The sequence below is a fragment of the Phacochoerus africanus genome, chromosome 8 (assembly GCF_016906955.1).
Source record: "Phacochoerus africanus isolate WHEZ1 chromosome 8, ROS_Pafr_v1, whole genome shotgun sequence".
NCBI classification, from domain to species: domain Eukaryota; kingdom Metazoa; phylum Chordata; class Mammalia; order Artiodactyla; family Suidae; genus Phacochoerus; species Phacochoerus africanus.
Genome location: NC_062551.1, coordinates 115,568,801 through 115,582,581, shown reverse-complemented (window position 1 = coordinate 115,582,581; position 13,781 = coordinate 115,568,801). Strand labels below are relative to the sequence as shown.

The 13,781-nt window shown below is 40.1% G+C and overlaps 1 protein-coding gene across 1 annotated transcript in view; it reads right to left on the bottom strand.

Moving 5' to 3' along the window:
• The window catches only part of MEP1B (meprin A subunit beta), a 33,369-nt gene extending 21,676 nt beyond the window's left edge, over nucleotides 1-11,693 (bottom strand). Inside the window, exons 1-5 of the mRNA XM_047791679.1 lie at nucleotides 11,631-11,693; nucleotides 9,789-9,807; nucleotides 8,919-8,963; nucleotides 8,505-8,548; nucleotides 5,139-5,217 (exon numbers count right to left, since the gene is read on the bottom strand). Coding sequence (XP_047647635.1) covers nucleotides 5,139-5,217; nucleotides 8,505-8,548; nucleotides 8,919-8,963; nucleotides 9,789-9,807; nucleotides 11,631-11,693 — 250 coding nt within the window. The remainder of the gene's footprint in view (nucleotides 1-5,138; nucleotides 5,218-8,504; nucleotides 8,549-8,918; nucleotides 8,964-9,788; nucleotides 9,808-11,630) is intronic.
• Nucleotides 11,694-13,781: the final 2,088 nt, after the last annotated feature.

Sequence of the window (13,781 nt, the reverse complement as noted above, 5' to 3'; positions counted from 1 at the left end):
GTTAACCTCTTCCGGCTCCTAGAACCTTGACTTTCATTTCTATCCCCGCTTTTTCCTCCTTTCCTCCACTCCCTCACCTCAAATCTGGCACTCAGGGAAGCGACTATAACTCACTCACAGGATGCTCTACACGGCTGCTTCAAGTGTTGCCCCTTTCACATGAGTTGCATCTAACAGTGAGAAAATACGTGAGGCTTAAGTCAAAAGTCTAAAGTCCCACTGCCAGAATTTCGTATGGGAAACAATATGGAAGTTTCTCCAAAAGCTAAAAATAGAATGGCCATATGACCCAGCAATTCTACTCCTGGGCATAGATCTGGGGGAAAAAAAAACAAAAAAACACTAACTCAAAAATATATATGCACCCCCATGTTCATTGCAGCATTATTCACAATAGCTAAAAGATGGAAGCAACCAAGGTGTCCATCAACACTTAGGACTGGATAAAGAAGATGTAGTATATATACAGTGGAATACTACTCAGCCATAAAAAATAAATTTTGGGAGTTCCCACTGTGGTGCAGCAGAAACAATCTGACTAGGAACCATGAGGTTGTAGGATCAATCCCTGGCCTCGCTCAGTGGGTTAAGGATCCAGTGTTGCCATGAGCTGTGGTGTGGGTCGCAGATGCAGCTCGGATCTGGTGTTTCTGTGGCTGTGGTGTAGGCTGGCAGCTACAGCTCCCACTCTACCCCTAGCCTGGGAACCTCCATATGCCTTGGGTGCGGCCCTAAAAAACAAACAAACAAAAATTAAATTTTGCCTTTTACAGCAACATGAATGGACTCAGAAGGCATTATACTAAGTGAAATAAGTCAGACAAAGGCAAATACTGTATGATATCACTTATATGTGGAATATAAAAAATACAACAAACTAGCAAACATAACAAAAAAAAAGAAACAGACTCACAGATATAAAGAACAAACTAGTGATTACCAGTAGGGAGAGGGAAAGAGGAGGGGAAATATACGGGTAAGGGATTAAAAGGTACAAACTTTTCGGTATAAAATAAACTGCAAGGATACATTGTACACATGGGGATATAGCTAATATTTTATAACAACTATAAATGGAGTATATAACCTATAAAATTTGTGAACCTCTATATTATATGCCTATAATTTATATAATACTGTAATCAACTATAACTTCAATTTTTAAAAAGCAAAAATAAAAAAAACAGGTGCATAAAGGTTGAGGTAGTTTTGATTATAATACATGGCAAAAATGGCCTAAGAGGAGTTTCCTGGTGGCCGAGTGGTTAAGGATTCATCACTGCCACCACTGTGACTCAGGTTCAATCCCTGGCCCAGGAACTCCTGCATGCAGCAGGTGTGGCAAAAAAAAAAAAAAAACCTATGAGATAGAGTCAAATTAAACATTGCTCTTTCATGGAAAACAGAAAGATAAACATTCATATATATATGTATGTGTATATATATATATATATGTATATATATATGCATACATAATTTTTAAATGCTTTTGTTGCATCAGAGTTCCTGTCGTGGTTCAAAGAAAATGAACCCAACTATTATCCATGAGGATGCGGGTTAGATCCCTGGTCCCATTCAATGGGCTAAGGATCTGGCATTGCCATGAGCTATAGTGTAGGTCACAGACATGGCTTGGATCTGGTGTTGCTGTGGCTGTGGTGTAGGCGGGCAGCTGCAGCTCCAATTTGACCTCTAGCCCGGGAAATTCCATGTGCCACAGGTACAGCCCTAAAAAAACAAAAATAAAAATAAAATACTTTCGTTCCATATCTTATGATCACCTTAATATATTTGTTTCAATCATATAATTTTGAAATAAAACTTTTTAAAAATTGTAATCAAAAGTTTGAAACAAAAATTTAAATAAAGAGAGGTTGGTAAAAAATGTACGAACTTTCAAGTTTGTCTGTAAGTTAAATAAGGCCTGAGAAACTAATGTAAGATATGGTAGGAAATTCCCTCGTGGATCAGTGAGTTAAGGATCCCGTGTTGCCGCAACTGTGATCCAGGTTTGATCCCTGGCCTGGGAACTTTCACATGCCAGAGGTGCGGCCAAAGCAAAAACAAAAACAAAGTTGCTGACTATAGTTGATAGCACTGTATTGCATAATTGAAATTTGCTAAGAGAATAGAACGTAAGTGTTCTCACACACACACAGTAAAGAGAGAAACATGTGAGAGGATGGATGATGTGAGTTAACGATGCATGCATATGTCAAATCACCACAAGGTACACTTTAAATATCTTTTCTTTCTTTTTTTTTTTTTTTGGCCACCCCTGTGTCACACAGAAGTTCCTGGGTCAGGGATCAAATCCAAGCCGCTGCTGCAATCTATACCCCAGACGTGGCAACACCAGGTCCTTAACCCACTGTGCCACAGTGGGAACTCCCAAATATCTTAAAATTCTATATATCAATTATACCTCAATAAAGCTGGAATTTTTAAGTTAATAAAACGTTTCAAATTCCCAACTCCAGAAGCCAGTGAACATCATTCTCTCCTCATGTTACACGAGCTCTTTTTAGCTTCTAATCCTATTGACTACTGTTGCCTTGGCTTTTTCTTTTTCTTTTTTTTTTTCTTTCTTCTTTTTTGTTTTTTGGGCTGAACCTGTGGCATATGGAAGTTCCCCAACTAAGTGTCAAATCAGAGCTACAGCTGCTGGCCTACGCCACAGCCACAGCAACGCCAGATCCAAATTGCATCTATGACCTATACCACAGCTCATCGAAACCCTGGATCCCAGACCCACTGAGCAAGGCCAGGGATCAAACCTGCATTCTCATGGATCCTAGTCAGGTTCATTACCACTGAGCCACAATGGGAACTCCTGCCTTGGCTTTTTCTACCTTATGTTTTTTCATCTATGTTTATGGCCAATCCTCCCTTCTCAAAAACCTCTATCAGATCCCCTATCTACATCAATTCCAAAAAGGAATTCCTCCCAGGCTGAATTCCATTCTTTGCCATATTGTTATTCAATACAATCTTCCTCGGTCATCCAATAAGATCCATTATCTATGGTGTACCTGTTATATTCAAGGCACTGTGGGAGATGCTCACCCATATACATGGCTTCAACCATCTCTATACCCTGAGTAACCCCCATTATATTCCTTTCTTTCTTTCTGTCTGTCTGTCTGTTTTCTTTTTTGGCCATCCCATGGCATATGGAGTTCTGGGCCAGGGATCAGATCTGAGCTGCAGTTGCAACATAGCTGCACGAATGCCAGATCCTTAACCCACTGCGCTGGGCTGGGGATCAAACAAGTGTTCCAGATATGCCTCCAATCCCATTGGGCCACACAGGAACTCCATATTTCTCTACCCTGAGTGACCGGACCATACATAGACACTTTATGTATTTCCACCATAGTGAGTCGGATGCATTTAAATTCTGCATGCCAAAAATCCATTTCCACCACACTTCTCTATCACACCCTTTTCAAGACATATTCCCTATTTCTGTTAAAGGCATTACCATCCACCCAGTTGTCTAAGACCAAATTCTGAGCAGCAGCACCTCTTTCCCTAGACTCACCTTCTTCTTGACCTCTTGCAGTCAATCACCAACTCTAACCACCTCCTAAGTCTCAGAACTATCCGCTCTTGTCTATCTTCACTGAGAGAGTCTTGGTTCAGAAACTCTTCAATCCTCCCTTGAATTTCTTTAAGAGTCTAACTGATGTCCCTGTTTTTTTTGCCCCATTGATAATACATCTTCTGTAGTGCAACCAGAGTGATAACAATCTCATTTCTGCATTAAAACCTTGGTGGCTCCACGTTACCACCATCTATATACACGCCAAGTTCTTTAACATGGGAAGGACTCACATCCTTCCCAGTCTGGATTCTGCCTACCTGTTCAACTTCATCATCTCCTCACTCTCAACCTATTTCCAGCCAGGGGTTTTTCTCCCTTCTCCACACCTGTGCACACAGTGATCTGGCTGCCTAGAGCACCTTTCCCTTGCTGTCAGAGGCTGCACTAGCCCACATGGTGCCCTTCCATGAATTAGAAAGAAGCACCTTGCTGTATACCAGAAATAAACACAACACCAAAGTCAAATATACCTCAGTTCAAAGAAGCAAAAGAAAGAAGGAAGGAAGGTTGGAAGGGAGGGAAGAAGGAAGGGAGGAAGGAGGAAAAGGCACCTCATCGGGGCAGATGCTGTAAGTGCTGACTTGGCATGTGGATGAAATAGCACTTCATGCAAAGAAACGAATCTCTCTTGAGGAATAGAACACACATGTAACTCCAGTCCCATTTGTCCCCCTTCCCAGGCACCTATATGTGGTGTATGACTTGCACAACCTTCACAGCAGTCTTATGGCATAGGGTCACCTTCCCCCTAATGCATATGCCTTTACACCTAGGTTGAGTTAAATCTCCTCCAATGTGCTCCTGTAGCTCTTTGAACATCCCACTAATCATAACATTTATTCCATTCTATTAGAATTATCTTTTGTGTTATTTGAATCTCTACTGAAATGTATATTTAAGGAAAAAATTCCCAATTTGCAGTTCCTAAACTGATGCTGGTCAGTGATACCACTTTTACTAATCCATGGTTAAAATGAGAACTATGTTTAGTTTTCCATTACAATAAATTTCTAATACAGAAAAGCTATCCTTTCTTTTGGACTAGATTCTTCTTTTTAGTATGAAAATATTATTTATTTCATAAAAAGATGTTAAAAGATAGTGGGATCTTGTGGCTTAAGTTCTTGACTTAACAAAATAAAGTGTTAATAAAATAGTGCCAGTTCCTAAAGTTTTGTTTGGTTGGTTGTTTTACGTTTTCAAATCATGTGTAAAATCTGAACATATGTGAAACCATTGCTTTACTAGTTGCCTAATCTTTATGTCCCAAGCATTTAATACAGAGTAGGCTCTCCATAAATGTTGGTTGAATTAATCCCTTTATTAGTCAAAACTCAGCAGATATTTTAGACAAAATCATTTAGGTTTTTTCATTGTTCATTTTGCTTATTTTTAAAAGTAAGTGTATAATAGCCACATAACGCAACAAACCAACAAACCCTTAAAGACCATAATGAGTCTACCCTTGGAAATACATCATATTCTATCAGGAACATACATTAGTTGTGGACATTGCAAAGTGCATACTAACCCAAGCTATCGTCTAGAACATATGGAATAGTATGAGGCCACCTATATCTTTCTCCAACGATGGAATTTCTTTCTTGTACCTGTCAATAATAAACAGGAAAGGATTCACTTAATGAATCAGGCAAAAAAATTATGAAACCATCAGTAGTTAATCTAAAATAAAGGGAGTTCAAAGCTTTCCCAGCCAGCCCAAAAAAATTCCCAGTGTATGTGTATGCACATGTGTGTACTCTTGCTTCTATCACACTGTAACAAAGGTCTTAGGAAGAAATCACCAATTTCTACTATTCATTTTGTTGATAAAGCCAGAGAAGGAATCAAGCAAAATCATGAGAAAAATGAAAGTTGGAAAACTGAGGTATAAATACCATAGCATACACTAGGGGGTAAAAATATACAAGAAGAAAGTGATAGCAAAAACTCAATAATTTTGATCTCATAAGAAAATCACATGAGCTAGGCTAAAGTTTTTTAAAAAATTTCAAAGTACTTGAAATGTTTATAAGAGAAAATTAATAATATTTCATCGACGTATTCATCTAGCCAACAAAATGAACACTGCTCATTGGTAACAAAACGACAGCTATGTCTACCTTCCTGGAGCTCAAATCTAGTGAAGGAGGCAAATAGCAGGTAAGAAAAAAACTTACACAGGATACATTTAATAGTAGCAGAAGAAATAATAAAGGGCGATGCGAACAAGAATAAAGGAATAAGGGGAGTTCCTGTCGTGGCTCACCAGAAGTGAATCCGACTAGTATCCATGAGGATGCGGGTTCAATCCCTGGCCCCACTCAGTGGGCTGAGGATCCAGTGTGGCTGTGAACTGTGGTGTAGGTTGTAGACATGGCTCGAATCCTGTGTGGCTGTGGCTGTGGTGCAGGCTGGCAGCTGCAGCTCTGATTTGACCCCTAGCCTGGGAACTTCCATACGTCGCAGGTGCAGCCCTAAAAAAAAGAATAAAGGGATGAGGACTGCATTAGATAAAGCGTTTTCGACCTGTGTGCACGCGTGCGCACGCGCGTGTGTGTGTGTGTGTGTGTGTGTGTGTGTGTGTGTGTGTGTTTGGCCTTGCCCATGGCATGTGGAAGTTCCCAGGCCAGGGATAGAACCTGTGCCACAGCTGTAACCAGAGCCACAGCAGTGTCAATGCTGGATGCTTAACTCACAAGGGAACTCTCAGGACAGGACTCTTTAAAAGGATGACTTTTTTTTTTTTTTTTTTTTTGGCCTTTGTCTTTTTAGGTCCACACCCACGACATATGGAGGTTCCCAGGCTAGGGGTCCAATCGGAGCTGTTGTTGCCGGCCTACACCAGAGCCACAGGAACTCAGGATTGGAGCTGCGCCTGCAACCTACAGCACAGTTCATGGCAACGCCAGATCCTCAACCCACTGAGTGAGGCCAGGGATTGAACCTGCAACCTAATGGTTCCTAGTCAGATTCGTTTCTGCTGCATCATGATGGGAACTCCCTTGAAAGGATGACATTTAAAGTGAAATGGGAATGATAAGAAAGAGCCAAGATTGGAAGAGGCCCAGGAAAGATCATATCATTCCAGACAGAGGAAACAGCAGTTGCTATTATTCTGAGCTGAGAATATGCTTGGTGTGTTTTGCACGTTTGAGGCCAATGACCTAATGAGATAGGAGATAAGAGAGGAGTTTTCTTTACGGCTCAGTGGGTTAAGGACCTGTTGCCTCCATGAGGATGCAGGTTCGATCCCTGCAGTTCCAATTTGACCCCTAGCTTGGGTTTGATCCCTGGCCTGGCCTAAGGATTGGGTGTTGCTGTGGCTGTGTGAATAGGCCAAGAGCTGCAGCTCAGATGCAACCCCTGCCCAGGAACTTCCATATGCTGCAAGAGCAGCCATTAAAAAAAAGACACCAAAGGAGAGAGGAGATGGGGGAGAAATAAATAGGCAGGAGTTAAATCCTGCATGGTCTTGAAGGCTGTGATAAATCTGGATATTATTTTAAATGCAGTTGGAAGCCATTGAAGAGTTTCAAGCCAGGAAATGAAACAGTGGTTTGGCTTACTGAAGAGATCACTTTCCTCTGGGGGATGAGGACAGGGAGAGGGTGGGAAAGATTCCAGGGGTGACATTTGAGATAGATACGTTAGGAGAAAAGTGGATTCTTGGGAGTATATACATGTTGGAGATGGAAAGGAGCAAACTTGCTGGTGGAGTGGATGGCAGGGTGAGAGAAGGGGAAGAAGGAAGGAGAGATGACTCCTGGATTTTTTTTACTTACTCAGCAGAGGGCGGTGAGGGAATGGTGATGACTTTACTAAGAAGGAAACTGGGGAAGGACAGCTTGCGTGGAAGAGTTCAAGTGAAGACACGTTACATTTGCGGTATCTTGTAGATATTCCAATGGTACTGATGAATTAGCATCAGGATAGACCAGTCTGAAGCTCAGGGAAAGGAAGTCACCAGAGCTATACATTTGGAGTCAGAGGCATAGAGATGACGTGGTGCAAGGTGGGATCAAGAAGGAGGGAAGAGTAGGAGGACCTAACCTTGGACAGAGCTGCTCTGTTCCTTGAGAAGAAGTTCACAGTGGGGGTTGAGGATGTTTAAGCTCCCTTACCTGACATAGAAGGTACCTGTGTGCCATGAGAGCTAGGTAGGAACCAGTACTCTCTATGAATAGTTTGGGAAGATCTTGACCTGGCAACACTATTTTCAGCTGTCAGAGGAGAAGTCACAAAATCTCTCTCTGAAAGTAAAAAGCCTGATTCATTGAATTTACAAATTCAGTTTAATTTGGCTTCCATGAGATTTTGCCAGTGAGGTTCTATTTAAAAATGAGAAAAAAAAAATGAGTTCCCATTGTGGCTCAGTGGAAACGAATCTGACCAGGAACCATGAGGTTGCGGGTTTGATCCCTGGCCTTGCTCAGTGGGTTAAGGATCCAGCATTGCTGTGAGCTGTTGTGTAGGCTGCAGACGCAGCTCGGATCCTGTGTTGCTGTGGCTATGGTGTAGGCTGGCAGCTACAGCTCCAATTAGACCCCTAGCCTGGGAACCTCCATATGCCACAAGTGCGTCCCTAAAAAGACAAAAGACAAAAAAGAAAATACCATAGTGCTTCAATAATGAAAATCAATCAGATCAATACGACCAAAGCACACAAGGTAAGCGACAGTGTCTTAGGCACACAGACATCTGCATGGAAAGTTATGAAGACCCTCTTGTATAAGTCCCTTAGAGTATAATGTATTCATTCAATAACGTGTCAACTATGATTCTACACCCTTAGAGATAGAGGAGATAATGCCCATGTGATCGGATCATTTTCAGACACTGTGTTTTAGCTTTCAGTGGTTAATAGAAGGTTCTTCCTTGCATTGTTTCAACTTACCCCATCAAGACTGATGTCTCCCTCAAAAAGATCCAGTCCCAAATCTAAGAGGGAAGATAAAAATTCACATTAGCAAATTGGATTCCCCACTTAATAAAGAAGGTTTAAAAAAAGAATCCACAGGAGTTCCCGTCATAGCTCAGTGGTTAACGAATCCGATTAGGATTAGGTTGCGGGTTCAATCCCTGGCCTTGCTCAGTGGGTTAAGGATCCAGCATTGTTGTGAGCTGTGGTGTAGTTTATAGACATGGCTTGGATCCTGCATTGCTGTGGCTCTGGCGTAGACCGGCAGCTACAGCTCCAATTCTATCCCTAGCCTAAGAACCTCCATATGCCGCCAGAGCAGCCCTAGAAATGGCAAAAAGGCGAAAAAATAAAATAAAATAAAATAATAAAATAAAATAATCCACAAACCTTCATTGATATCAAATATATCCCGGTCAAGTCCACCATCTACGTCTGTAACAAAAATAGCAAAGAAAAGGCATATTGAACATTTGTTTATGAAAGAAGAAAATCTTTATCAATTATTGATTGGAAGTAAGCAAGATTCTTTTGCCTCAGAGAACTGAATACCAGGTTCTGATTGTATATTGAATGCAATGATTGATTACCTGGTTGATTGACTGATTGATTGAGAACATACCATGAGCCAGGTTTGGAGCTATGTGGCTTTTCCATATATACTCTTGTTCTATCTATATCCCTTGAATGCCAAATGACTTCAGGACTAAGAAATTGGCCACACTCCATATAATATTAAGCTTAATTTGAAAGACTAGGTTAGATGACTAAATAGGAAACAAATATTTAAATTTGGTCAAACCATCCAACCTACCCATGTATGTATATCCCTTGTTAAGTGTACCTTGGAACTCGCAAGCAAAATTCCTAATTCATCTTTGAATTATTCTTTTTGGTTGCAAAAGGGTGAATAAAATGGCCAAGCCTCTAGGATGAATGTCAGGTCTACTGATTTGATACAAAATAGCAAAAATAATAATAGCAGGCACTTATGGGATGTCCATGAGTCACTTACTATATTTGGAATTTCTTATGCCACCACCTTTTTTTTTTAGCTGAGTTTGTGGAACCTCAGAGCAGAAACAATAAAATGTTACCCAGTAAATCAAAAGAAGCCAGTGTTCGATCAAAGTTCAGTGCGACTGTGCAATTATGCATTGTGCTTAGCATTAAATGTGTCCTAAAGTTCCTCTGTTCTGTTCTAGTGTTCACATAATTTTCTTTTACCATAATATAGGGCAAAACTCAAAACAGACTCACCGAAGTTTTCTGGAGCTGGCTGGGAAGCAAACACATAAAAAAAATTATTATGATGTTCATGACATAAATGCTTTTATTGGTTCCAATTTATATCCAAGCTATTTGTAGAGTCTGCTTTTTTTCATTAATATTATGGATTACTTTCTGGCATATATCCAAGAGAATTAAATTGGAGTCTAAGACAACTTTTCGACCCAAGGGTCTTCTCTTTTCATATAAAAACATGAAACAGCCTGCTGTATGAATTTGAAGAGGAAATAAACAAGAAATCAACTTCACAGATTGAAAAGAAGGCAGAACATAAGACTCCGGCCTCAAGTAAATGTTCGCTTTAAATATGAGTTTCTAAAGGATTCATGGAGCTCTGTTTGAAAAACCTAATAATTTATCCCCAGTGTTGAAATACTATAATTTATAATAATCTTTTTAAAAGAAATGTTATTTGAAGACCTCATTAACCATGGTGTACTTTCTATTTCTTTCAAGACTCTGCCTTCAAGGACAATACCAAATGTTTCAGATAAAACATTAAGGGCTATACTTCACAATTTAAAAAAAAAACCCAACAACTTCCGAAAACAGATTCTCTGCAAATGACCAAATGAAACCCAGACCACATGTCCAATGGAAAAAAAATGAGTAAACTTGAGATTTCTTAGTAATACAAATCTTTTTTTAAAAAAAGCTAATGGGACTGGTAGACAGCAGGTCTGGGTTCTATTCCTGGTGCTACCAACCAACCGCAAGTCAGTTCATCTTCCTAATACTCAGAGTCTCTGCACAATATGGTCAGTGCCTGCTTTGCCTGGGCACTGCGAGGGTTAAGTGATATAATGTGAAAGAACTTAGTAAACTACAATACAATGTCATTGAAATGTAAGGTACAATCTTATTTAAATACAGCTTACAGATATAAAGACTAGAATCGACTGGAGTTTGGCAAGCAGTGGGAATAAACTGGTTGGATGATTGCCATCCTTTTTGATATTAATTATTGCCTTGAGTGTCTCACACTTTGGCCATACACAGGCAACACATTCCCGGAGGAATGCCATGCACCTGCTGAATAAAGTTATCAAATATTGGTTCATAATTACAGTTTTAAGGTATCTTAAATGGTGTCTCCTATTCTCACTGCAGTAGTTCCGTTTGTAGAATATCTATTCCACATAATAACTGTTGCGTAAAAATTACGACTAAAGGTTCTCCCTGCCCCAAGGCATTTGAAACTTTATTTGCAACCTCGGGTTGGTCTGTGGTACAAACTGCCTGTCTCGGTAAAAAGATTGGTCTAACCTGATGAGACAGCACAAAAGAAATCCCAGGCTGCAGAACTTGGGACGTATTCGCTGTGCCTGTGACATTCTTCACTCCCTCTGTCCTGACTCTTGTCACTGTAACAGCAGTGTGCATCACTTTCCGCAGTAAAAATGGAATCGTTTTTCAAATTTAGTATTTTCCATCTTATCAAAAGAAAACTTGTTACACAACAATGAAACTGAAGAAGAAACATAACTTTATGTCCTTGTCCCTGACTTTGGCTCTGGTAGGTCACTTTCTCTGTCCCTGTCCCCTGCCTGCCCCTACTCGCCAAAAAAGTAACGCTTATTTCATTAACACTTCAGAAGTCCTTAAAAAACAACCAAAAAAATGAAAGCAGGACACACAGGTTTTGGAGGCATGAGCCCACTGTTGTGCCCCTTTGCCTGGCAAAGAAACAAAGCTATTCTTTTCTGCTCATCCAAAACAAAAGCAGAACAAAAAACAAACAGGTTATTCTGCAATAATCAGTACCCAGTACCCCCAATTTTTCTAATTGTTCTCCACACATTGTTTCCTTACCAAGCCAGAAACCAGGAGGAGGGCGGCAACGAACAGAAACGAAGGCAGATACCAAGAATCCATGCTGTCACTTCCAGCTGAAAGTTGCAAACTATGAAATGCAGAGTAGCATTTACTTTTTAAAAGGCAAACATCATAACGTATAGCCTTTGACCTTAATGATCCTCTGGCAGGTCAGCTCACTGTAGTAATAATACCTCCAATCAAAAAGTTAAAGTCCAGTATCTTTAACACAGCTCTACAGAGTTGATTGGTTGTCTGTGTGTGTGTGTGCGTGTGTGTGTGGTGCTTTTCTTTTTTCTGTGTCAACATTTAATAGCCCAGTGCTTAGCTGGGACCTGTTAATGAAGCAAGTTCTCTAATGTATAGTACTGGTCCCCCGAGATTATTAAGTTCTACTTGAGCAAAAGAAAATATCAAATTACTTTCTAATCTCAATCGTTCAAATGTAAACATCGGTGAACCATCTTCTGCTCACCTACCTCTGAGCTGCTTTAATAGATCCAATTGTGTCTACAGCTGTTTATTACACATCTGCCTAATAAAAATTTATCGTTACGAGATCCATTAATGTCCTAGATATCTGTCGTATTTGATAGTCACATGTAAAGTAGCAAAACAGCAACATATGTTCTTCCTGAAAATTCCCGTCAAGCAAAGTTAAGCGAGAGTTAGAGGAAAAGGCTAGGAATGGTCACTAGTTTTCTGAAAAACATGTGGTCACAATCCACCTCTCAATTTTTGTCTCGCTTTTTCTTTCTTGTGGTAATTTCTCTTTAGAAACAATCTACTCTCTCACTTCTCAGTTTTACTTTCAACTTAAGTGTGATGCATGATAATATTTTTAAAACACAAACTCTTTTTCCCTTAGTATTTCCTTCTCCACTCAAGATTGATCTTTGCCCCATTCTGTGTTATTAGAAAGGATATGAAAAGACCTGCAGCACAAAAATATATATATATAAACCAAAAATAAAATAATCAAAAAGAAAAGGAAGAAAAAAAAAAAACACCTGCAGCACAGACAAAAGACTTGGGGAGATGCTTCGTGAATACGAGTAACTCATAAATACCCTCAGAGGATGGGCTGGGCGTGAAAAGGAAAAGGGAAAAAACAGTAGAGGTATAGGAGTTCCTTTCGTGGCATAGCAGTAAGGAACATGACTACTACCCATGAGGATGCAGGTTCTATCACTGGCCTCACTCAGTGGGTTAAGGGTCCAGCACTGCCGTGAGCTGTGGTGTAGGTCGCAGACGCGACTTGGATCTGGTGTTGCCGTGGCTGTGGCGGAGGCCCCTAGCCTGGAAACTTCCATGTGCCAAAGGTGTGGCCCTAAAAAGACAAAAGCAAAACAAAACAAACAAACAAACAAAATGTAGAGCTGAGAATGAAATAACACCCTTTGCAACATCATGGATGAACCTGGAAGTTATCATACTAAGTGAAGTCAGACAGAGAAAGACAAATACCATGTGAGATACTAATATGTGGACTCAAACAAAAAATAATACAAAAGAACTTATAAAACAAACAGACTCAAAGATTTTAACACCAAAAAAAAAGAAAGAAAAAAAGATTTTGAAACCAAATTTACAGCTGACAAGATTTATGATTGACCAAATTTATGGTCAACAGAAGGGGAAATGTCGGGGGGAGGGATAAACTGGGGGATTGGGATTGATGTATACATATTACTATATATAAACTAGATGGGTAACAAGGACAGCTGTAGGGCATAGGGAAATCTACTGAGTACTGTGTAATAACCTACATGGGAAAAGAATCTGAAAAGGAAGAGATACATGTACATGGATAACGGATTGACTTTGCTAACACAACTAACACAACTTTCTAAGTCGACTATTCTCCAATAAAATTTACTTTTAAAAAACAATAGGGGTGATCAATTTCTCACTTGCTCTTGCGGATCACGTAGATAGTTTGTGGGATCCAAAATCAAACACACCTATTTCCCAAAGAAACAATAGACTGCAAAAGAAAGCACAGCTTTGGAGGAGAATCATTCCCTAAGAGGCCAAGAGTGGCCCAGAAATATCAGAGAAAGCCCCCAGACCTGAGGGGACATGGGGACAGGGCTAACAATGCCTCCAAAGCGGCTGCACAGAATAACAACCAGGGACCAGACAAAG